At 39.4% G+C, this 26,879-nt stretch overlaps 1 protein-coding gene across 4 annotated transcripts in view; it reads right to left on the bottom strand.

Annotated features, from left to right (window-relative positions):
* Nucleotides 1-26,879, bottom strand: part of ARHGEF28 (Rho guanine nucleotide exchange factor 28) — a gene marked incomplete at its 5' end in the record, with an annotated part of 260,851 nt that overhangs the window by 74,346 nt on the left and 159,626 nt on the right. For all 4 annotated transcript variants that reach the window (XM_082652386.1, XM_082652388.1, XM_082652387.1 and 1 more), the window contains 9 exons: nucleotides 3,345-3,592; nucleotides 6,529-6,669; nucleotides 7,900-8,027; nucleotides 8,104-8,248; nucleotides 10,129-10,177; nucleotides 11,341-11,396; nucleotides 19,148-19,280; nucleotides 19,618-19,741; nucleotides 24,107-24,149. In XM_082652386.1, the coding sequence (XP_082508512.1) occupies nucleotides 3,345-3,592; nucleotides 6,529-6,669; nucleotides 7,900-8,027; nucleotides 8,104-8,248; nucleotides 10,129-10,177; nucleotides 11,341-11,396; nucleotides 19,148-19,280; nucleotides 19,618-19,741; nucleotides 24,107-24,149 (1,067 nt within the window). The remainder of the gene's footprint in view (nucleotides 1-3,344; nucleotides 3,593-6,528; nucleotides 6,670-7,899; nucleotides 8,028-8,103; nucleotides 8,249-10,128; nucleotides 10,178-11,340; nucleotides 11,397-19,147; nucleotides 19,281-19,617; nucleotides 19,742-24,106; nucleotides 24,150-26,879) is intronic.

Below are 26,879 nucleotides of genomic sequence, written 5' to 3'. Positions count from 1 at the left end.
GGGAAGCAGCTGCATAGCACAGGGAGATCAGCTGTGGGCTTTGTGACCACCTAGAGGGGTGGTATAGGGAGAGTGGGAGGGAGAGAGACACAAGAGGGAGGAGATATGGGGATATATGTATATGTATAGCTGATTCACTTTGTTATACAGCAGAAACTAACACACCATTGTAAAGCAACTATAGTTCAATAAAGATGTTAAAAAATAAAATAAAATAAAACGAAAGACACCTCATTAACGTAGCAAAAGACACTTTTTATCACTCAGCACTTAGGAAATTCAAAAGAGTTTTAAGAGCTCTGTGCCTATGGAATCAAAAAAAAAAAAAAGGTTCTGATGAACCGAGGGGCAGGACAGGAATAAAGATGCAGACATAAAGAATGGACTTGAGGACACGGGGAGGGGGAAGAGTAAGCTGGGACGAAGTGAGAGAGCAGCATTGACATATATACACTATGAAATGTAAAATAGATAGTGGGAAGCAGCTGCATAGCACAGGGAGATCAGCTCTGGGCTTTGTGACCACCTAGAGGGGTGGGATAGGGAGGGTGGGAGGGAGACACAAGAGGGCGGGGATATGGGAATATATGTATATGTATAGCTGATTCACTTTGTTATACAGCAGAAACTAACACAACATCGTAAAGCAATTATACTCCAATAAAGATGTTAATGAATAAATAAATAAATAAACAAACTGTGGTACATTCATACCCTGGTATACAACTCAACAATAAAAAGGAATGAACTGCTGACATACACAGCCATCTAGATGATGCAGAGAATTGTACTGAGTGAAAAAAAGCCAATCCAAAAGGGACATACTGTGTATATAATCTATCTAACATGCATGTAATTTATATAACTGGATTGAAATGACAAAATTATAGAAAGAACAGATTAGTGATTGCCAGCAGTTGGGGACAGGAGGGAAGTAGGTGCGGCTATAAAATGGCCAGATGAGGAATCCTCATTGTGATAGGAATGTTCTGGCGTTTTGCTGTATCCCTATCAGTATCCTGGTTGTGGTACTGTATTATAGCTCTGTAAGATATTACCATTGGGGAAAAAATAATTTTAAAATGCCAACCCCCTGACCCAATCCTATCAAACAACACACTAGGGGTTGGGAGCACAGAATACCTCGTTCTGAACAAGCTTTAGGAGATTCCTATGTACCTCAAATTGGAAAACACTGCTATATATCAAGTATGTTCCACATGTTCACAACTTCTCACCAACACTGCAAGTTCCCACTGACTAAATTACCATCATATTGCAGCCCAGCCTCCTGAGATCTATGGAGTCCCCGAAGTTGGAGTGTGGGATTTCCCCAGACTCTCTCATACATCCTTCAAAAGCTTGCTCTCCCTCTGCTCCTACAGAGTGCCACTCCCACAGCCATTGTCTGAGGACTTTGCTAATATATTCTTCAGGAGATAACTTTATTTACATAGTATTGGAAGGAAGCCCTTTCCATACCCACTAAGCATGTCCACCAACAGGAACACAAAAGCAGACTTAATCCTTCTCTTTGAACACCGAAGATTTTCCTTTTCATCCAAAAGACCACCAGGCTCACCCTGTGTAATAGCCAATTTCCCAAAACTTGTCCTCCAATTCCATAAAATTAAATAAAAAATATATCTGGTAAAGATGTGAAATTTTTGTTAACTATGAAAGTGACACAAGAACGAAAAAATGTTTTCAATGATTATAATTAAAAGTCATGATTGTTTGTATCAAGGAAAGAGAGATGATGCAAATACTTTCAAATGATAAAATAATCTCGCACTTCATTTTTGAATGCACTCACTCAGATTCAAGTTCACCAAGACACAATCAGACATTTTTATTCAAACTGTCTTCCCAAGTACTTTACGGTCTCTTAACCTGGCACTGTATATGTTTCAGGTGAATTATGAAGATGGAACAGGTCTAGGACTTTAAAGATAAGATGCAAAGCAGATAGTGCTTTGATTAGAAACTTATTACTAGTGTGGATTTTTACACTGTTAGACATGAGGAAGAAGATTTTGGGCAACTGTCAGGATTCTTTTTGTGTATTAAAAATATTCGTATTTAAGCATATTTAAATGTTTAACCTATAGACCAACAGCTAAACTCAACCGGTGTGTGTGACAGGGTGAAACTGATACAAAATTAATATTTTGGAGGGGACATTTTGGCATCTACTTAGAGAACACCAAACTAAAGTAATTAGCAATAGATCTCCATGCCTTTCCTCAAATGCTGTAAGTGACTGCAAAACATAGCATTGGAGTGAATTCCTGGTGTGTTTTTCCCAAGTGACCCCTTCATTCAATAAATACTTATAGTACCAAGCACTGTTCTAGGTGTTGAAATACAGTGGTAACCAAAGAGACGAGACTCCCTGCCTCACTGGGACTTACAGACTAGTGATGTTAGAAAGCCTTCCCAGAATGTCACTGTGGATATCACAAAGATATATTCTTAACTCAGATCCCAGCTATGCCACTTATGAGATGTGTGACCTTGAGAAAGTCATTACTTCTCCATGCCTCAGTTTTAGGGAAAATAAATATTTGCCTCACTGTGTTGTGATGGTTAATATAATGGAAGTACCTTGAAAGTCCCTGCCATGTTAAGGCTGCTGGATACATGTTATTTAACTTCTGTATTAGCATGTTTTAAATGCAGAGCCTCTTTCAGAGAGATCGGGGACCGATACAAATTGTCAAAAGTAAGGTGTTTTTTCTTTTTAACTAGGAGCGTGGCACAGCCCATTCTCACTGATGCTTCAAACATCCCAAGCACCTAAAAAGTGCCTCCTTTGAGGGAGATTTGCTTGTCTTATCCCCCAGGCATGAAGGCCAGGGCTTTCATGATAATAGATCTGCCTCACTCTTCCTAAAATTAGCAGCACTTATCTTGGAGATATATCACGGGCCACTCAAGAAGGCATGTTACTAGAGAGCCCATCACATCAAGAAGTCTAAGTAGGGAATTCCTTGGTGGTCTAGTGATTAGGACTCCACGCTTTCACTGCCGAGGGCAAGGGTTCAATCCCTGCTAGGGGAACTAAGATCCTGTAAGCCGCACAGCGCAGCAAAAAAAAAAAAAAAAAAAAGTCTAAGTAAATTTTCTCCAGCCAAGTCCTGTGACACACAGAAGAGTTACTGGCTATTAAAAGCTCTCAGACATCGGTCATACACACCAACATCAAATAAAAGACAACCAGCTAAACCCACCTGTCAATAATCATAATGAAATCAATTCCAGTTCTCTGCAGGCTTTGAATACTCTGGACAGTCTGCATACCTTTAGGCTTTGAGGTTTTAAGACCTTTAAACCTTTCTCACCTGTTGTACTAGAATATCTCCGATTCGGTTGATGACGAAATTCCTGTCGTTGCCAATACAGGATTCTTGCCTTCGCTCCTTCATACTATAGAAGAAATGCCTGTGGATTTCAAGTAACTCATCTAAACAGGGGAAGATTTTATCCACAGTGCTGTGGTCAAGCTGCAGCTCCTCCTTCATCCCTTTCCTGAAGATCTCGGACATGATGAACAGGGTCTGGATGTGATGCATTTCTGTCTGCATTAGCTCTGAAACAGGTGAGCAGAAACAAGCTTTAAAAAACCAAGTGTCCTTTGATGTTAACTAGACTTACTGTGGTGATCATTTTGCAATATAGACAATTATCATTAAGTTGTACACCTGAAACTAATATAATTATGTCAATTATACCTCAATTTTTAAGAAGTATCCCTATTGACCTAAATTAGTAGCTAAACACTGTATGTTACACAAATAAAAAAAAAAGAGGGAATGTTTAGGAATAATAATATCTTCTACTGTTGAAGTCAGCATTAATTAACCATTTCATGTAAGCTCAAAATATTAAACTACTCACTTTTTTCCAGACATTATATGAGGATATGTATAAGTCAAGTCCAAGATGTAAGAATCCAATGTATCAAACTTTCATAATATAACCAGCTAACATCTTTAGGTATCTTCAGTTGGGCACCAGGTTTTATTTTCCCGTGAATGCTCTATAAAATGTAACTTAGTTTACCTCTTTTCTTTCTTTTTTCTTCTTTCATTTTTTGTGTGTGTGTGTGTTTTGTATTGAGTAGGAGCACAATTAATTTGGTGAATTATGTTGAATTAAATATAATGAAGTTCCTCAATGTATACAACAGTAGGTCCTTTCTATTATTGGATCTGCCTCTGAAATTCCATTTTCCCCAGGAGAAAACAATGTGTCATGATGAAGGGACATCATCAAGAAAGTGAAAAGACAACCCATTCAATGGGAGAAAATATTTGCAAATCATGTATTTGATAAGGGACTTGAGTCCAGAATCTATAAAGAACTCTTATGATTCAAGAACAACAAAAAAACCCACTTCAAAATAGGCCAAAGATTTGAATAGATGTTTCTCTAAAGAGATACACCAATAGCCAATGTGCACATGAAAAGATGCACAACATCATTAGCCATCAGGGAAATACAAACCCAAACCACAATGAGACACCACTTCACACACACTACAATAACTGTAAGTTAAAGGATGAACAATAAAGAAGCCTTGGTAAGATGTGGAGAAATTGAAACCCTCATACATTGCTGGTGTGAATGTAAAATCGTACAGCTGCTTTGGAAAACAGGCAGTTCTTCAAAAGGTTAAACATAAAGTATGATGTGACCCCCAAAGTGGGAACAACCCCAAATGACCATCAAGTCATGATTAGATGAACAAAGTGTGGTATATCTATACAATGAAATATTACTCAGCCACAAAAAGGAACAGAGTGCTGATTTCTATTACAGCATGGATGAACCTTGAAAACAATATGTTAAGTGAAAGAAGCCAGGCCCCAAACACTAAATATTGTAATGTTCATAGGGACATATTCACAGGGACAGAAAGTAGATTAGTGGTTGCCAGGTACTGGTGGGAGGGGACAAAGGGGAGTGACTGCTAATGGGCACAGGGTTTCTTTCTGGAGTGATGAAAATGCTCTGGAATTAAACAGTGGTTGACGGTCGCACAACTTTATAAACATACTAAAACTTTACAAATACACTACAATATAGATTATGCACTGTAAGGGGTGAATTTTATATCTCAATGTTTTGTGACTATATCTCAATATTAAAAATGCATCATGAGAGAAAACAATAATTCCCAATTTGTAGGAGCATCAGAAGTACAAGTTCTAGATTAATATTTCCAAACTCATGTACATGTTTTGAAAAAGAACACAAAACATCAGCCATGGAGGGTAAAGAAACCTACACGTAGCTTGTTTATTATTTTATCATAAACAAAACTCTAATTGGGAACTGACTAACTTTAAATTATTATTATTAATTATTGTATCCTACCATATTTTTAATACCTACTCCATACTAAGCATCTACCATATCCGTTAATCCATTTAACTATTATGACCCCCAAAATAGGAATGATTTTCCTTATCTTTAAAAGAGAGACGTGAAGAAGAGAGGTGAAGGATTTTCCCTAGAACACAAGACTTTCTGACCCTGAGGCCATGCTGTGAACTACACGACGTGATAATTCATCCCACATGGGTGAGATTATTTTTAATAATATATGAAATCAAGAAATAAATGAAGAAAAATTACAGTATCATATAAATTAAGTGAGACATACTAAAGGGGACAGCATCACTCTTTCCAAGGTAGCTCCCACCTGCACAGCCCTAGATGTCAGCACACTACACATCGGCTCCTCTGATCTACGTAACCACCACTTCACACAGGAGAAAAGCGGCCGTCGTCGCCACCGGCCTTTGCGGCCCATGCTTTGCACACACAGGATTAGCAAAAACTAAGAGTTAATCTCATATTTAAAGTAAGGTATCTTCTTGGAACCACTTTTTAGCATCTACTTCATACTTGAAAATTTTTTAAAGTTCTTTTTTTCCTAACTAGTCTATAATCTAACCTCCCTTAATTCAGACGGCCTTCACCCCAAATAGCATGAAATCGTAAAGCCTCCCACAGCTGAACTCCATACTCAGGACTGAGGCACACAGTCACACACGGCCCTAAGCCAGGTGCCGCCAGTCCCTCTGCATATGTGAGTCGCAGTCTCTGGCTGTGTGCAGGCAAACTACAGGGCCCTGCATGCAGCAGCCCTGACTGCCCTACCTTAAAATATGTGAACAGTCACTGTGATTCGTACAACAGGAGAGGTGAAAGAGTAGAGACCATGCCTAAGTAAACTAGAAAAGGGTAGAAGACATAAAATGTGCTTATACCAGGTACAGACAATGCCTCATTTAAGCCTCACAACATTTTAATCCAGAGTATCATTATCTCCATTTTACAAAAGGAAAAACTGAGGTCCATGTGAGTTAAATATTTTATCTGAGACCAAGTAACTAGGAAATGGTAGAACCGGGATTTGAACCTCGCCTTGAATCCAGGTATGTATGGTTTCAAATGCCATGCACTTTCCTCTGCACCACACTGCTGGAGCCCAGAGAGAATGTTTGAAATGCTTACCAAAAATGACATCCTGTCTTTTGATGACATCCTTCTCCTGCCTACTACAAAATGAGGGGTCCACCACCAGACTCCAAGATTCTGCTTCAAACCCCTGGGCATCACTGCTGAGGTCACTCCACAGAGACGAATCCACGACATCTAATGTGCGTTGAAGAAAGAAAAGAAAAGCCAGAAGTGGGTGAACACACATAACACAAACAGACCTTCACAGGTGCCCATGTTTATGGCTTCATCACCCTAAAGAAACCTGCTATGAACATAGAAACAACTAAGCCAAAATACTGTGATATGCAATTGAAACATCTGAAACCAAACAAGCGAAATGGTTCAAATCAAGACTGCCCTCAGGAAAGCAAAGCAGAATCAGGTATTAAAATAGTGATTGTGCATATGCCAAAAATACATATATATACTGAAGATTCTTTTGTTTGTTTTCTTTTTGACTTGTTCTATTTTAGTTTTATTTTTTGGTAACCTGCAGAGTCCACGATGTGCATACAGAATCTTAAACCCACTGATTTCTTTTGCCCTGGGTTGCTTTGTGCTGTTTACTCAAAACTGAATCTTGTACTTGTCCACTTTATTTGCTCTTTACTTGGCTTGCTGTCCTTAATATAAACATGAAGCAGGGTATAAGGCCTCCAGTCACATGTGAGTACAGATTTTTCTGATAGAATTTGACAACACACATATACCCCTTTCAGGAAAACTAAATTCTATTTGTCCAAATGGCACTCCTTAGAGATATTCTAGCTCAGAGGAGTCAAGATGTGATGACAATGGATTTAAAATAAGCAGATTCCTGGGGAAGAGTCCACCCCCTTCTCTCAACACTACTCTCCCTTCATTTGGTTTTCCTTTGCCTATTAGTAACGCTAGGATACAACAAGCAATTCCCCAGATTGTCCTTTCCAAAAACATGTTTTTTAAAAATGCTTTCATTCCCCTAGAAGTAGGAGGCAACATATGGGGATAAATATCTCAGCGATCCAGGCAAGTCCCGTCTTAAGTAACTGAAATATGTATTTTTAATGTATGATCCTATACCAATTCATCAATAGCTGTAAAACATTTTTAAAGAAGAACAAGCACATATTTCTTTCTCTTCATGACGTTTATGACATATTCTTTGGGGAATATGTCCCTTTAAAAAGATGCATCATGTTTCCTTGGTCACTATCTGGAAGTCTCCTCTGTGGCTCAATTTGCATTCTTTTTAATCAGAAGAACCTGTAGCTAAGTGACACCATGAAACAGAATTCTTCTAAAAATAAAAGAAAACGTTTCCATCTTACATCCTTCAGAAAACATTCCTTTCGGCAAATGCTCACAGAAACCCAAGTAAATGCAAAGGCGTCTTCTCCTCACCTTCCATTAAGAAGGAGTCCGTGGAGGGAGGTGAACCCATGGGCTGGAACAGCTCATCAGACTGAGACCTGCTTTTCCAGGTGCTCCCGTCACTTTCGGACTCCAAGGATGCCCCTGACCTCCTGAAGCTGGAAGGACAGGGAGAAAAGTCAGCCCCAGCAGCAGCTCTGAGACGTCAAGGTGTAAGACCAAACTGAGCCTTACCTTTCCAAGGTGATGCCTGGAACGCTTCTGGACAATGGATGGACTTGCCCTGCTGCTTCCTTCCTCCCCGTCGGCAACCCAACAGGCATGGAGGAGGAAGGGTGCAAGGAGAGCCCAGGCGGTGGGACGTCTCTAAATGAAGAATCTGGAAATCAGAATGGATGCTTCATGAGGTTTCCATAGCGGGCAGTAATCCCAACGAGTAAAGATGGTCTCTTAAAAGCCAGAAAGCTGAACACTCCAATGGCCACTTCTAATGTGTCACAAGCCCAGACTTGAAACTAGTCTCCCTGCCACATCCCAACACCTGCTTCAAATGTCCCTTCCAGTTCACACCCTCCTGGTACCCAGGCTGCAGGCCTGCTTCAGCATATCCACTTGGAGACTGTGGGTGGCTGGAATTACACAAACAGACAAGAAAATGGAATGGGGAAACACTGGGACTGCTTGCCCATAAACCACTGCGTGTTCTCCCTAGAGCCAGCTTTAATTAGATACAAGGTGTTATTAGCACTATTACTAGAACGTACACTGTGTGTATAAACAAGCACACACACACACACAGAGCACGTAAACAGATTGGAACAATGCTGGGGCGTCTGTTCTTTATGGTATGAGAATGTCAGGCAGATGAAACCTTCAAGCCAAGCTGGGCTGTTCTCTCTCACATGTGGAAAATGAAATGATGCCTCAGTACCTTTCTGGTCAGTTTGAAATGTTATGGGCATCCACGCATTTACATTTGATGTGTATTAAAAAGTGACTCTCTGAAAATATTTCAATCCTATGATATTATGTGCTTGGCACACACCTTTCTTAAGTAAAGGGGAAAAATACTTATATGGGAGCCTAAGATATTACAAAGGATTCTACACATGTATGATTTAATGTTATTCCTAAGTTAAGAGGAGGAACAGATGGTATTCTATCAATTCTAAGATGCTTTTAAATTATTTTCATGCTTAACCTTATGAAATTGAGAAGTACGTTCCAACTGAGGTCGAAAGGACTTCTGGTGAAGAAGCAGGGGAGTAAACAATGTCACACTTGTTACTGCCTGCACTAGTTTACCCTTGTGTAACATCACACACAGTCACACGTCACCATTAATTTGCATATTTCATTGACCCCCCCCCCCCCCGATTCAAGTGGCTTTTAAAACACTGGGCACACTATGGCAGCATTGAAGTGAAAAGTGACCACAAACTTAAAATGCCTGCCACAAGGCAAGCTATGTGATATTTGAGGCCAAAGAAATTGCAAAATTGCTCACATCAAATCAAAGGATTTTCACTCAGTGGTGTGACTTATCCTCCCGAGCAATGTAAAGACTGTCACGGACTGCCAATTATCTAAGAGAAATTGTTTACATTTCAACAATGTATTAATTCAAGAAAAAGAGAACCACTGAGTTTAAGCGTATGCAAACAAAACTCAGGTATGCCCTGAAATTTCAACTGCCATCCTAATGCGGCTGATGAGATCACAGCCTCAGGCAAGGCTACTAAAAAGTATCAGGTTGCTCTGATAAGGAGCAACAGAGACTGATAAGAATCTATAGATTCTCAGCTTGAAGACTTTTTCCTAACTTTGTGATTCTTAAGAAGCATATGGTATGTATTGGTCAAGATAAACATGTGCCACTGCTAGGAAAACATAAAATTATGTACATTTAATGTAGTGTTTCTCTTTTCCCCCAAGAGGCTGTTATGAATAGCGCAGTGCGTATTACACTAGTTCGCATCTTAAAATTGAGGCAACATCATAATACCTCCTCCATTCAGCCTTCCCTAATATAAAGATCATACAGTACGTGTAGCACAAAGGCTAGTAGTCTGCCAGAGTTTATGACATTCTTGACTTCTTTGTATAACTAAAAATTATGCCAATTACACCCAGCATATGCTATGAAAGAAGCAATAATTGGGCAAATGAGAGAACAAAAGGATGGGGTATTTTACATTGGAAAAAATGTGTGTATGTATGAAACTGAAAAAAGTTCTTGCCGTTTTCCACATCACTTACTTCCAAGGATGGTCTGCGGTTTGTTCTTATTATATTTCACTTGGAATTTCTGTAAAGAACATGAGAAACGCAAAAAGTAAGATCAAAGCACCACTGGACTACAAGAATGTCCACAGTTACACAGAACAGGCTTCTCATCTATACCATTTTCTTTGTTATTTTATTTCAAACAGAGGAATTCAAAGCAAAAGACATAAACACAACAAAGAGAAAAATGTGATGACAATGAGATGAGCAAGTTATAAGGAAGGTGTGCCTCACGAGCACGTCTCAGCAAGATCCCAGCTTTAGTAAAAGCCCGATGGAACCAACCGAAAATCTCCAGTTCCTGCGTGCAAACCCAGGCTCAAAAAGGAGTTCTTATCAGCGCTGCCTTTCTCCTACTTGTTCTTTCTGTTCCTGGCTATTCCTCCCGCCTACAGGACACAACGACCTTGAGCACTGAAATGTCATCCTCAACTCTGTGACCTGACACAATGTGTGTTTCAAGTAACACAGAGTTGGGGACTCCATGCTTCCCTCTGAAGGATCATCACGCTCACTCATGTGCATTTCTGGCATGGCTTTAGAGTGGGAGACAAAGGAACGCAATGATAAATACCTCCATCCACTCAAGCCCACCCCCAAACACAGAGAACATTCCTCTAGTCCAGGGGGCCTTACACTGTGGTCCCAGGATCAGCAGGGTCACCTGGGAACATGTTTGAAATGCAAATTCTCAGAATCCACCCAGACCTACTGGATCAGGAATTCTGGGAGCGGGGCCCAGATATCCGTGTTTTAACAGGCCCTCCAGGTGAATCTGATGTGTGCTGATGTTTGAGAATTACTGCTCTAGACTTCATTTACATATGCTCAGGGTTTGCACTGGTAAACCAAGCAGGTCCTGACAGAAAGCCTAACCCACCCACATCATGGAGCGCAAATGGAGCGTTCCCTCTACTTCTACAAGCGCATAGCTAACTGAATAGGTATACACTTTGAGCATGTGTTATTTTATCACCACAACGACCACTTTAAAAATAAATCTAGATAGTAATAACTAGTAAATCTAAAAACCTAAACAGATAACATGAAGTTATCACTTTAAAACGACCACTTTAAAAATAAATCTAGACAGTAATACCTAGTAAATCTAAAAACCTAAACAGATAACATGAAGCAACAAGCTGCACACAAGCATGTGACGTTCACACACGACTGAGAGATTACCTTGGTACACGGAGAGGCGGCATCTTTACAGCCCTTATGTACATTTGCATTACAGTCTGGAACAAAAGGAAAAGATAGAAAAGTGTCCATCTTATTTAAGTTAATCTGCAAAGTGAAATGCATACGACTACATCATGCTTTTAAGGGTCATTATAAAAATAACACATAAACATTAAAAATATTCAGAAAACTTAAAAAGGAAAGAAAAAATATTTAAATCACATGTAGCCCCACCACCAGAGCAGAACATCTAGTAACGCTTTTTGCATTAAATTCTATTTTGCCTGCCTGATAATAACATGGCTACATCTGCTTTCTTTCCCTTAGTTTGTCGAAATACAAGTGTATCCTTATCCTTTTGCATTCCTCTACTTTAGATCTTTCTGAAAATTAAACCTTTAGATATTTCTTGTCAGCAATATAACGCTGTATTTTCTATAATCTATTCTGACAATCTGTTTTTTGTTTGTTTGTTTTTTGGCCGAGTGGCTTGTGGGATCTTAGTTGCCTGACCAGGGATCGAACCCGGTCCCTGCAGTGAGAGCACGGAGTCCTAACCACTGGACCGCCAGGGAGTTCCCTCTTTGTCCTTTTTAAATTAATATTTTTAGTAATTTGTATTTTATATACCCTTTTACAATTTATATGGCAATCAGCGCTCTCTTTGGATTATTTTGTCCATTTACTTTGTGCTTTATATTGCTTTCTTTTCTATTTTTATTCCTCTCTGGCTTTTTTTGGATCCATTAAATATTTTTTCTAATTACTTTCTTAATTTTTACAAGTATGGGACATATTTTTAGCTTAATAATTTTTACCCTAGATATTTTGACATTCATATTTAAGTTAGTAAAATCTGAAATGAATAGCTTTACGGTCCTTCAAACCACACAAGGATATTTGAATATATGAACCTCACTTCCTCTCCCTCTTAGGTGTTCATCTTGCTGGTTTAAGCCCAGCGGACAGTATTATTGTTTTACGCTGTCAATGTTCTTCATTCTTTCTCGCATCTCCCATCATTTTTCTGGATCGCTTTTAGTACATTCTTTAGAATTTCCTGAAGTTCTGTTGGGGGCACACCCTCTGCAGCCCTTCCTCGGTGTCCTTGGGGGACTGGTTCTAGGAGCCCCTGGGGATGCTCAAGTCCCTTATGTAAAATGGTGCAGTACAATGAATACAGTCGACTCCCGTATGGACAGACTTAACTGCCGGTCACACTGTTAATATCTTAGATTCCTTCTGCACAGGGTCTTATCGATTATGAAACCTGAAATCATGCATGACATACACTTCTGTGTCTGCCTGAGAACTCACGTACTACTATATGCCCTGTATTAGTAAGGGACTTCTGACATATGGCAACTGCCTGCTCGCACCCCAGGGAAAACGCCTATGAAGACGGAAAGAAAGAAAATGCACAACAATGCTAGAGAAAATGTACTGTCAGGCTCCGAGAGAATTCCTACTAACTAGAGGAAACCAAATTAAAAGAGAAAAGTTAGCAGCTTGCCTACGTTTTACTTCATGAAACAACGTGGCCGCATCTCACTGAAAGAAGTAAGGGAACACTTTGCCTGCCCCCTCGTGTCCGCAGGCTCAGAGAGCTCCCTGCACGGGGACTACTTCCTGCCACGCTGCTGTCTTCTTGCCCCCTCTGCCCTCCCACCTTCACATCACCTACCACCACAGCCTCATCCTGCCCACCCCACCCGAGACGCTGAGTGCACATGGAGGAGCTAGAGGCTTATCAGAAACTTCAGGAGAAAAATCCTTCCACAAGGGTAGCAGGGCTCACTGAGGCCCGTCAAACAGTGACTGCAGCCCCTTGAGAATGCAGCAAGATGCTGAGCCCACAACCTTCCTCCTGCTGTAGGCCTTCGGCGGCACCCAGCCAACACCTCAATGGCCAGTGAGCAGAAGACAGGCTGGTCCACGTACTGGTCCTGCAGGCAAACATCAAAATGGCATGGCTCTCTCCTCACCCCAGAACAAGAGAATGAAAGGATAAGGAAAAAAGTAGAAGCTAGGAGGTACCACAGAACAAAGTTATAGTGAAAACTCACAGGAAGAGGGAGCCACTGAATATTATGAAATCCAGAAATGGAGAAGAAAAATTTGGATATTTGAAATGTGTCCTCCCTAAGAGACACAAAACAGACATAAAATAGGACCAAAAGGCCGTGAAGGGAGTATAGGATGTGACCATAGGCCAGCAGGATGACAGGGAAACGGAGCTTTGTGAGACGACAAAGAACTACAAGGAAGAAAAAAGAGCAAGAGAGCGGAATTTAAACCAAATTGAGAAGATTCGATGTGACAAAGTATCAAAGCAGTGCTATGAAATTAAACTTGAAGGAGTCCCTCCAGAATGTGGAGAAAAAGAAGTGTATAATTATCAAACAAGATGTCATACAAATATGACAGATAACAGATCACACTTCTCTAAGGAAGAAATCAGAAAAATGAGGTCAGAAGTAACAACTGACAGCCGCAACTGACAAGAACTTTTAGAAAGCTTAGAAAGAACCAAAAAAGGCAAATCAAAAGGTCTTACTGTTTTCTAGGAAAAAATCATTAAATTATACCTATTCTACAGACACAGTCTGACAATATCCCTATGATCAAAAAATTAAAAGTCCTCAAGCATCCAGGCAGAAAAAGCAGGTTACCAGCAAGGGAATGAGGACAGGCCGGCCCCAGAACTTTCTACTGTACTATAATATTAAATGCCCAGATATAAGGGACCACTGTTGGCAGAGTCTTGAGGGGAAAAGGTTTGACTGAAGAATTTACTTAGCCAGATAAAATTGGTTTTATTGTGTGAAAGAAGCGAAGATATACCCTTAGATACACAAGCTTTCAGAAAACAGATTACTCCAATGACCTTCTTGGAAAAAAAATGACCTGAAATCCTATTGCCTATTAAAAGCAGAATCAAAATTAAGAGTTCAGAATGGGTCAGCTTTATTGAAGGGGAAAAAAAAAAAGAGCAAAAGTGAGCACTGAAGCCAAAGAATCACATCTAAGAAATTACTGTTAAGTAGAGACACAGAACTGAATACAAATATCAAATTATTGTTGAAATAGAAAATTATTCCTGAAAGATTAAACACACATTATAAAAGTAATAATAATGAATTCAGCATACTCACAGAGGCTAGGGGGAAAAAAGGGTAACTATAAGGGAAATAAGAGTATTCAATAATAAGCCTCACACAGCCTTCAAGTTATTATTAGTTAAGTATTAAAAGAGCATATCTTGCTCAATCCCTGAAGAAGATAAAAGACAACAACACATGGGCTAAATAGCTGAATCAAGGAAAACAGCAAAGAACTATAAAAGATAGTTGACAGTTGTAAAATTAAATGTAAATAAGGAAAAAACCCTTATAAAACAAGGTCTCTCAGTTACATTACCGATTACCTATAGCTAGATGAAAGACACACACCTCAAATTAAAAACACAGAAGTAGGTAAGAGAAATACAAACAAAAGGAAAGCAAGAAGAATATTAATTTTAAACAAAGTAAAATTCTTATAAACGGCATTTAACCGCATTAGGGTAGTTTTAAGTTTATGAAAGTTAAATATGCAGTGAAGATGTGATTAAACTTCTGTGCATCAAACAATGGAACATCAAAATACAGGTAGTGAGATCTATTTCTAAACAAGGAGAATTTTATAGAAATACAATAGTTGTGGAAAACTAGCAACTCAGGCTTTAATACAGAAGAATACAGACACCAAGATTTTGAATATTTATATTATTTGTTTTATATCATAGTGTATTTTTAAGATTAGAAATATTAATATTCACAATTTAAAAATACACCATGAAGTAGGATTATTTACCAATAACGGCAGTCTGAACGTTGTATTCTCCTACCCAATGTAAAAAACTTAATACCCAAAGTTTAAATGCCCAATACTCCCCTCCCCCCAAAACTGTAAATCTTAAAACTTCTAAAAGACTATGGTTAAAGAGGAAATTAAACATATACTCAAACTGATTCTAGAATTTAATCTAAGGCAATGATCAAAGATGTGGGCAGTGATATGTGGAAAAGAATGCTCCTTGCAACATTATTTATGTTGTGAAAAAACTGGAAAAAACTTAAATGCACAACAAGTAAGGAACAATTAAGCACATTTGATATCATCAAATGAGACATTAGCATACAAAGCTGACTTTTTTAGTGATTAGGAGGGATTCCATAAAAATATGAATAGCAATTTTCTCTAGGCGGTAAAAGTCTGAATAATTTTGTTTCTCCTTAAACCTTGTATCTTCTATGAATTCCGCTGCCTTTTTTAAAAAAATTAATGACCATTTTAAAAGCTAAATATAATCTATGTACTTTCAGCAATTTCCATCTTCCACTAAAACTTTCATGACAATCCACTTGACCAACTCAGTATGAACCAACATATTCTGTACTGCAAGAATTTGCCTTTCAGTGATCCCTAAGCTTTCAGTAATCATTAACTACATATGAGTGTCTAAGGGCCCAGCTTTGCGATAGCTGCTGTATGGGATACAAAAGAACCATTATGTGACTATAGACCTCCAAGAACATAAAGTCTATGCTAGTAGTTAAAATCAGAAGAGGCTGTACATGCCCCAGTATTAAAATGGATAGGATAAATAGCTCCTAAGTGTGATGTGCAGGAACTCAGGCCACAGTGGTCAAGGAAGACCTCCCAAGAAGAGGCAAGAAATCTGGATGAAGTAGAGGAGCAGGGAAAACTGAGAGATAGGAGATTATCGTAAGTGAAGGAACAGAGGCAGGAAAACATACACAGTGGGAGAAAAGACAACAGGCCTGGCAAGGCCTCTGGTTGTAAACCAAGGCTGAACAGGGAAGTAACCGTAGGACTAGCCGGCAGGATGCAGGTAGAACCGAATGCACATCTGAAAAGCCTGGGCTTAGTCCAGTAAACAAAACAGAGAGAAGTCCTCAAGCATATGTGTGCGGATGGAAGCAGTGCTTCATTAAGATTACGGTGGTGGAAGTATCCAGAATGAATTGTAAGTGAAAATACCTAGAGAGGGGGGAAACTAGAACAGTTTGCTGTCCGCGGTCCAGAGGTGGTGATGAGAAGCCACCAGAGCAGGAACAGTGAGAAGAAATGAAAAAGGGACCACGTGGACTGGGGTGCCAGGAGGAAGAGGAACTAAGAGTTAACATGCCCAACATTCGAGCTGGTACCATCAACACAGCAAGAACAGCCTTCTGCACGTGGACTGTAAGGTCGGTGTTAGACACGTTGGTCTGGGAGACAAGAAGATCTTTGGGTGATGATGCCCACAGACAGGGTGTGCCCGGGACAGTCTTGGTTTACACTGTAGCTCTGCCATAATGCTCAAATATAGCCACAAGTTACATGGGGGCTCAGCCTCTCTTGGCAACCATAAATATGGAATTAGAAAGTGAGCGATAAAGACGTGAATCTGGGAAGAACAGGCTTAAGTACAGTATTTTAGAACAAAAGACTGGATGGCTATACTTAGAAACAATACCGAGAAAAGAACAGATGCCCAAGAACTGAGTTTGGAGGGTACTCAAAGCTAGGAGAAAGGAGACAATACAGGTGGTAAACAGAAGAGTAGTGTGCCATGGAAAAGAGGACATCTATCTACACAAAGGGACAATAAACATGGAAACAGGAGAGAGATCAGTGAGTCTGAGAACAGTAACGAGGAAAGATGCTAAGGTCAAGGGCAAGACATCTGTTAAGTAGTGGGAACAGAGGCCAAAATCAGATGGTTAAGGAAGAAGTGGCAGGAAGAGACGTCAGAGCAGTGAGCGGAGGTTGCCCAACTTGAGGAGTTTGTCTTAAAATGAGGGGAGAGAAAGGTCATGGATGTGGCTGGGGGGTACAGCTGAAGAGATCCAGCCCTATGAACAAGAAAAGAGCCACAACCGATGAAACATATGCCATCAAACCCATAAACTGACTGCTGACATGGGGGCAAGCCATTAACAACCCATGAACAGGGACTTCCCTGGTGGTCCAGTGGCTGGGACTCCACGCTCCCAGGGCAGGGGTCCCAGGTTCCATCCCTGGTCAGGGAGCTGGATCCCACAAGCCACAACTGAGAGTTCGCATGCCACAAGTGGAGATCTCACATGCCGCAACTAAAGACCCCACATTCCACAACTAAAAAGATCCCGCATGCCACCACTAAAACATCCTGTGTGCCGCGGCTGAGACCCAGCACAGCCAAATAAATAAATAAAATGAATGTTTAAAAAAAATCCACAAACAATACTTTTGGCAAACTTCTAAAAAATTAGGAAATTAAATCACAGCTGAACTGCTTGATGCTATCTGTTTTTTAATTAGTAGACTTTATTTTTTAGAGTAGTTTTATTATTATTTTGCTTGATGCTATCTCAGGTCACATAAAAGAAAGAAATCAAGTCTCCAAGGAAAGCAAGGTTCAAGCATGCGGTGAAATTGGCATCATTAAAGACAGTATGAATGGATATATTTAAATTTTTAATTTAATCATTTCTAGGAATTTAATGAAGAACTTTACATATAACCTTCCTCTGCTCTTCACCTCCCTTTGTACTCCCATCCCATCCCCAAAATGTTCCCCTAATTCTGGCCACCAACAAACACCATGAAATGGATTTCATCTGCCTGGGCCTAAATTCTTTTGCACTGAAATATTCTTTCACTCCATAAATATTTACTAAGCCCCTGCTATGCAAAAGCATTGTTCTAGGCACTGTGGATATAGCAGAGAACAAAATCAACAGACAAAAATCCATCCCTCGTAGAGTTTATATTCTGGTGAAGGAGATAGATAATAAAATTGACAAACAAAACAGAGAGTAAGTTAGATGATGTTGAATGCTATAGTGGGATAAAAAGGAGGAAAAGGGGGCAAATGAGCCAAGCAGAGGGTGGTCAAGAAAGGCCTGACTGGGGGGTGTTATCTGAAGCAGACCTGAAGGAGGTGAGGGGAGCTAACTGAGGGGAGAGCACTGCAGGCAGAGCGAACCGCAGGAAAGGCCCCATGGCAGGTGCATGCCTGACGCCCGGAGTATTGGAAGAACAGCAAAGATGCCAGAGGGACTGAAGCAGAAGAGTGGGAGGAGTGGATGACAGGAGAGATCATGGGGGCCTTGCAGCCACTGTCAGGGCTCTGGCCATCCTCAGGATGACAGGAAGCCATCGGAGGATCCGGAACACAAGGACAAATGCCTTGACAAACTCGCTCGGACTGAGATTTTGAGAACTATGCTTTTTGCAGTAAAAGCACAAGGAGACCAGTTGCAAAGCTACTGAAATGATGGCTTTAGACCAGGGTGATAACAGTGGCAGGGGTGAGAAGAGGCTGACTTCCACATATATTTTGAAGATAGAGCCAAGAGGAATGCTGAAGAGTGTGGGACTGAGAGAAAGAGAGGTATATAGAAATACTCCAAGGTTTTTGGCACGAGCATTTGGCTGGAATGATGGAACTGCCATTAAACTGAGAGGGTCAGTTTGTAGGTGGGCACAGAAGGGGGAGAACGGAGCTCCATTTGAGATGCTGTTCAGACATCCAAGTGGAGACATCAGAAGGCAGTGAGGTGTAACAGTCTGGGTTCTAGGAGAGACTATCGCCTGTGGACACAAAGTACTGACTCAACCATCCTGGGTCATTGCTTGCTGATGAAACCACACACAGGCATGAAAACAAAAGTCTACATGAACACACTTAGCACTGGCAGTATTCTCAGGGAGCTTCCTGTTTGGGGAGGCAAAGCACGCACGAAGACAGCACACATGGGGCCCGAGAACTTACTGGAACACTGGAACGACTCTTTCCCCAGGAGCGTTTTATCACAAACCACACACTGTAGAGTCCCAGAAAATGTTCCAGGGACAAACTGATGTCGACTCAGTTTCTCTTTGTCTTTGGCATCCTTGCCTTTTGTCTTTAGATGTGGCAGCAGCAGCAAAGTGGGGAGAAAAGAGAAATGCTCAGAGCCAATCGACTTACAAAAGTCATACAAAGTCTCTACGTGTTCCATCAGGACAGAAGGGCCACACACCAAGAAGTGGGATAATGCCAAAATGTAACAGCACCCAGGATGAAGTGGTCTCAGTATTTTCAATGACTTGGATCATACCCCATAAGGAATACAGAGGTTTTTAAATATGTGTGTACAAAACCTAAGGTAAATGATTTTAAAGGGAAAGTGGAAACTATACTAATTGCTCAGAAACTGAGCATCTACGCTTTATAGACGATAGGCATAAAACCTTAATTACCTTAGATTTATTCCGAGGGCTGGTCATCCTGTTCATGAGGAAGCTGAAAGTTCGGCTCACTTTGTACTTTTCAGACTCTGATTTGGCAGGTATGATGTATTTATCCCATTCTTCTTCCTGAATTCTACAAAAAAGAATCTGTTATCACAGCTTATAAAACTTACCAGAGGGAGCAAAAGAGAGCAGTCATACAGATGTGTGTGTATGTATACAAACACACAGATGTATTTTGTACATATTATTTTTACACATATATATTTTTCAGGCTTTAATAGTTATTCTAAAGATAAGGATAGAAACTACTAAAAATATATCTTATAGATGAATAGGTGGATAAGTGTATGAAAAAGCAACTATCTCACAATGTTAACACTTACAGAATCTAAGTGGTGGAAATAGGTATTCTAATATATAATTCTTTCAGCTTTTCTGCATACTTTAAAATTTTCATATTAAAATATTAGAGAAATAAAGGAAATCTTACACTTATAATTTTACTCTGAAAACATTCACCTCCCTGTTTACTAGGCTAATAGAATTTTCCTAGCACACAGAAGCCAAATAACCAACGACATCAAACTGGATTTTATTTATTTTTAGAACAGAGATAATACTCAGCAGACACACATTTCCTTTGTCAATACAGCCTGAGAAACAGACTGTCTGCCTCATGGTTCCATCTCCCCCACTCAATCAGGCTATTTGCAATCTGAGACTCTAGGTTGCAAAGGAGAGAACATTGTGGAAATTCCCCCCAAATAAGAGGCAAGTTAGAGGTAACTGTACCCAACCTGTGAACACACTGAACATCACTGATTTTCCTCTAATCCACAGAATCATTCTTTAGGGGAAAAAAAAGTCCCAGCTATGAAGAGGAAATTTCCCTGGAACTTTTATATTTCCCCTAGAACTTTCTCTGATGGTCTTGTATTCTAATATTATTACAAAGAAAGAAAGAAAGAGTGAATATATTAAAGACCAACCAAAGTATCACGTCATACCAGATAACACTTCTGTAGACAATTTCCAAAATGAACATTTCATAACCCATGTCTCTCCTATCCCTCAAACTTCTTACTTGTCAGCCTTAGTGGCTAATACATTCATCTCTGGGAAATACCTTCAAAAGCAATCATACTATTGATATGCACCAAAATACATATGATTACATTTTCCAAAAACGACTTAAAAGACAACTTCTAGGACTTCAGTTTTTCTCATCTGATCAAAGACTAAGTTATTTCTAAGGCCCTTTCTCATGCTTAAATATAATAAGTACTTAACTGGTACATATTAAACAAAACTAAGTTATTTGACCTCTATATTAGATAATTGAGAGCTCAAACCTCAGTGAATGCATTTAGCATAAATAATAAATTACTTCAGAGCTACCTCAGGTATAGTCAGGACAGTGGGTGTCCTGCCACTCGAACCCTGCACAGTTCATGCAATTGGGTTTGCTACTGAGAGAAAACAGTTGAAAAAGTTAGAAAGGAAAGATGGAAAACAGAAGTGAAAGTGCCCTGCACTACTCAGAATAACACAAGGAACTGAGACCCTCTTATTTCCTTTCTACTTCCACAGCCACCTTCTTAGATAAATCACTGGTTAATTTATCTGTAAATTTCCATACCTCTTGTGTCTTAAGCATCCTAATTTGCAAAACTCGTGGAATAATATTCAACAGGCTCACTTTTGGAATGGGGAAAAAAGCACACTTGACAGCTGAGAAAGAATCCTCTCTGGAACACTTTTTGGAACCCCACCAAGAGCCACCCAATGTCTAAGAGAAGAAAAATATGGAGCGGAAACCTAAATCTCAGAATTGAAGAATGATAAGGTCAATGCGATTTTTGAGGTGAAGAAGTCCTCTCCCCTACTTCCCAGCAGGAACACAACTACACTCTCTCAAATGAAAGAAAATGAGTTCCTGTTTACCAGACTCTACTCCCAACTCCCTATGCTACAGAAGACTGTATCAAGAACAATGTTACAGTTTTGATTTAAAACCTACAGGTGCACTGCAATTTATTAAAAAAAAAGACATAAAATCATACCACTTAATCTTTAATTCCAAAGGTTGACAAGAACCGAGATGACAAAGTAAACAAAAAAAAAACAAAAAACTGAAACACTAAATATTAAAAACTCTGAATCATCTAACCTGGTAGACACGTGAATATCATAGACATGACCCACTTTCAGATTATCACAATGGGAAACACAGTATAACTTCTGGGCAGATGTAGAAGGTTGGTTGAGTCCATGTTTCAAATCTAATTTAACTATGTGGTATTCACTTACGTAAAAATTAGGTACTTTAGAGAAGAACTCAGAAAGGAAAAATCCTCAACTGATTTCACAACAGAATGTAAACAGCTTTTCAATTTATAAGAATCTGGAAAAATTTACTTAAACTCTTTCAACATCCCAGAACAAGAATGCCTAACTCTATTATCAATTTGATGACCAATGGAATTACCCACAATAAAGTTTTACAAGCCCCATTCTTCAGAGATTCTTGGCATTACCTTTTCAATAGGTAAACAGATATTTTAAGTATCTTAATAATATGGATATAGCCTCAACATCTTAATCCTTAACGTATTATATCTATAACCTATTTTTTAAAAGAACTGGGCATCTAAGTATTTAAAAAGCTCCAACTATCCAAATTGAAAACTGACGCAGGTGAAACTTCAACTTTGAACAGCCAGATTCTCATTTTCTTAAAAAAAATAAAAGGTAACAGATGTATCAGGTTTAAGATAGATGGTGGCAATAAAATAACTGAGTTGTACCATATAATCCTAAGATGGGATAGATGAAGTGCTTGCTCCTATAAGAATGAGCCTGCAAGGTCTGGAGTGAGCCCCCCTTTTAGCTGGCTGCACTCTTTTCCAGAAACGAAGTGATCAACATAAATAAGGGAATTCCAAAGAAGGCAAACCCCCAAGTAAACGTCTATAGCATGACCAAAGCAAAGCATTAGGTCTATCCAGGGACCTTACTGGTGTATCCAACAAGGTATCAGGAACATAGTAGGGGAGATGGAATATCTACTCTACTAGATACACCAGGGGATATGACTAAGAAAGTCAGATGCTTTCGGGATGCAGACCCAAGACAGACCCAAGAACAGGAAGAAGAAAACAAGAATGAGGAATATGAGAAAAATATTCATCCCATCCAATACAGCCCTATACATCTCATCCAAGTTAACACATTTTATAGGCTAATATTTAACCAATTCTGACATTGGCTCTTCCAGTCTTAAATCCCTCTCTTAATGGAAAATATTTTTGATTTTTAAAAAATCCTTACAATCAGTCTATTACTTCTCCAATTGTTAAAAAGATAGCAAGGATAAGACTTCTAACCAGAACGATGACCAGAATGATGAACAAATTCCAGACTTAGTCAACAAATCGCTTAAATGAAGTAATAAACGTAAGCAGCTTAAAACAGTGCCGGGCACATAAAAACACCCAACAACGGTCAGTTGCTGCTGCTCCCGCTGTCACCATCATCATTGCCCTGATGTCCTTTCATCAGCAGCTTATTCTCAAAGGGCATTCTTAGTCTTCCTCTGTTTTATCGTTTCAGAATTTCTATTCTGGTCTCCAAAAAATAGGAATGAGCAAAAGGAGATTTTTTTTTTTTTCCTTCTTCTTCATACTTTCAGTCCAAGATTTAAAGCAAAATAATCGCTCTTGATCTATATGGTAAAAGGTTTCAGAGTTTGAGCATTAATGGCACCCAAATTAAAACCATTTTCCTCCTTTTCCCATGGTCTCTCAAAGCCAAGCACTTATACCATTTCTGACATAACCCCAGGGCTATTTCACAGTGTGATTCACGAGCAGTTAGTTTCTCAAGACCAACAGAGCGCAGCAATCCAGCCTGTTGCTAGTCAGCTGCCCAAGTTTTACTCTAAGGACAGTTTTACCTTCTAGGGAAAAGAGCAGCTTAGGCATACAGCTTTCAAATCTTCATATTAACCAGAAAACTCATAACGCTCAAAGTACTTTCTGCCTCGTTTATTCTTTGTTTCACACTTAACACTTCTAAGCGATACTCTACAACGACAGACAGCAGAGATGTTTAGGCACTTTCTAAAACTGACCCCGGGGGTCTGTTACCACAAGAAGTCTTCCTGCCATAGTGGACAGACCTAGTGAGAACCTGATACCTTTCTAAAGCAGGTGGTCTCACACTGCTCCGCATGCTGCTGTACATTGGAAGTGTTTGGCTTTGAAAATAACCCCAGACTACTCTGTCCCCGGTCCTGAGGCCTGTTCATCTGGGGACTGAAAGGAACAGCTGGCAAACCTACACCCATACAGATCACAAAGGGTACAAAGGATTCAGGCAGGCTCATTAGGCAGAAACGTCTCACAAACTATTGAACAGGTATCAAAAATGATGTGCACACATCTCCAAAGATGGATCAAGCAGTCCCTCAGGAAATCTGGAAGGGTTAAAATACCTTTTTTCTCTTGGTGGCTCCGGTAAGCTGTAAGCTCTTTGCTCTACAAGACACAGAACAATAAAATGAAAACGAAGGCAGACAACCTAGCAGTCGTGTGTTAGTCTGAAGTGCACACACTCAACCGTACGTTATCATTACACATACCACCAGTTAGAAAATAATGAAAAAAGTCATTTTATAGAACTAGGGCATTGCTCTGGATATTTTTATCACCTTCCCTAATTTGGAGAGAACGGGGAGGAGGCCAACACAGGGAAACATTTAATGATTTTGTGAACTAAGTTAGCCTCAGCAAGGGGCAGCAAACATTTTCAGAAACGCAGAAAATCAGTTCTGTGTTTCTGGATATTTCTCACCAGAGCGTCATCCCTTATTCGTAACACTAATTCCCCAACATACAGAATCAATAAATATCGTAGCGGCTTTTTAGCAAAGCTTAAAAGAAAAGTCTTGAAGGCCAGCCTAAGGAAGAGTCCATTTTAATGTAGCTGTAATGCCTTTACAGAGCAGCCAGTTCGGAGATGTGCTTTGTGGCTCATAAAAAAGGGAGAGCCCCTCCTCCATTGGACTGGGGTGGCTGGGTAGAAGGGGCAGGCTCATGCAAGCAGCGTAGCGCCATCTTGTTTCCCAAACCAGAGTACTTACTACGGGGATGGAGCAGAGACACTGATTTAGACAGTGAGAGAGACTGAAGGAGGGAACGGCCACTGTGGAGCACACCATCTACAGAGCGGGGACAAATCCTTTACCGTTACAATCCGGAAGAGTGAAGAGGCAAAACTAGGTTGCAAAGGGAGATGGGCCAGATATATACAGGGGAAAACTAACGAATACATATCTCCTGAAATGTGGAAATATCAATGTTGAACCCAAGACTATCTTGTAGGTAACAGAAAACCTACTCTGAAGAATTCGAAGACTTTTATTTTATTGCCATTAAATATTCTTCAAATTAAGTCATGGGCAGAAATCATTATCCTTTTTGTATACAGACTGAGGTGTCAGGAGAATAAGCCATATATCCCAAATAATCAAGCTAATAAAGTAACAGAATCAGACTCAGACAACTGGACAAAGTCTAACAGGATTCCATCCATCAGTGCACAATAATTTTCAAAAGTACCTTCACTTCACTCCTCAAATTTTTAAGTGTAGAGCACTTTGGCCATCTTGGTGATGCTGTAATTATCATTTTAACATGGAGGATATTCCTTTCTATCTAAATCCATGATGCACCCAAGGGAAATACAGGATTGGATTTTGTTTTACATATAAAAAGCATTAAATAATAAAGTTGCCACCATTGTACTCTTGGCCCCCTCAAAAACAACAACAAAAGCATGATAAATGATCGTAAGTAACCCTCTGAAAGTGACAAGAAAGAGAGGACATCACAAATAAGTATAAAAAAGGACTGAAAGACTATCCTGTCTCTGTATATCTGTATTATATCAATAGCTCATTTACGGGCATTTTCCACTGAGGAAGGAAGACTTGGACTCTGTTCAAATAGAAAAAAAATTTTAGAACTATTCAAAACTCATTGAGAGAGGATTTATAGCAACACAAATGTCAATTTACCTCTGATTAAGCAGATTAAACAATGAAACATTAGAATACATCTTTGAAGTAGGCAAGCTTTCACACCTGTGCTTTGATCACACACACACAGTTAAAATTATTTTTTCTTCCTTAAGAGCTAATTTATTCTTCACAGTCCTATGATTTTGACTGACCTAAATGATACCAATCCAAATGTTTGCTACCATAGAGGAATATCCATTGGAATTTTTGTACATTTAGTGCGTAGCCTCAACCTAAATTGCCTGTTTGTAATACTTACCTCCTGGAGAGTGTCAAACTTCATCCAATAGCCCTATTTTTAAACATACTGTCTAAAGACAAGCTTTTATTCACAGAAAAAACAAAGGAATTGATTTCAGCTTTTTATTCTTTCTAATTCAAACGTGAAGATTTAAGGAATGTATGTAAAGCAAAAATACCCTCCCTTATTCATTAAAGAATTCATAAATCAGGGCTCTTTCCCCTTATAAACTATCCATTTTTCTCTCAGTTGTCTGAGATTTCAAACATCAGAACTGTTGGAATTTAATAATCAGAGATACTACAGATATAAAGGCAAAGGCACCATTTTGCACACTGCACAGAAGACTTTAAAGTGTTTTCCAAATAGTTACAGTACAAAGTTAATTCACCATCTCTAAGACTATCAGTGAAAAGGTGTCAAAGCTGCCATTAAAAGGAATCCCAACCTAAACTAAGGTTAGGGAGACCTGGAGATCCTAGAAAGACTTATGGTATTGAAAAAACATCCAGGGCAAATTCAATCCTCTTCTACTCCTGTCCCCTCAAGGTAGTTGTCTCCTTTATTTCTCTTGGTCCTTTCTCTCCATCTTCCCATTCTAAAAATCAAAACTGGCATTTATTATCAGTCCTGTTTTCTCATTCTCCAAAAAGACATCCCAGAAAGAAAAAGGAAAAAAAAATGCCTTGTAGCACTTCTTTTGTATTTTATGTATTTTGTCTGCTACATTCATTCAACAAATATTGATCGAACATCTCCATACATTAGACATTGCTTTACGATGGCAGGTCCAAGCACAAAGATTATGCTTTCACTGTTGTTCCACATGGCATAAGGATGCAAAAGAATGGCAATGTAACAAAGCGAGAATAAGAAAAAAGGAAAGGAAAAGAAGGAGTAAAATAAATCCTATTTTAAATATTCTATGCTGGGAAATTGGGAATA

This window comes from Grampus griseus (genome assembly GCF_964374135.1).
Source record: "Grampus griseus genome assembly, chromosome: 3".
Lineage (NCBI taxonomy): Eukaryota > Metazoa > Chordata > Mammalia > Artiodactyla > Delphinidae > Grampus > Grampus griseus.
This window is presented reverse-complemented; position numbering and strand designations above follow the sequence as displayed.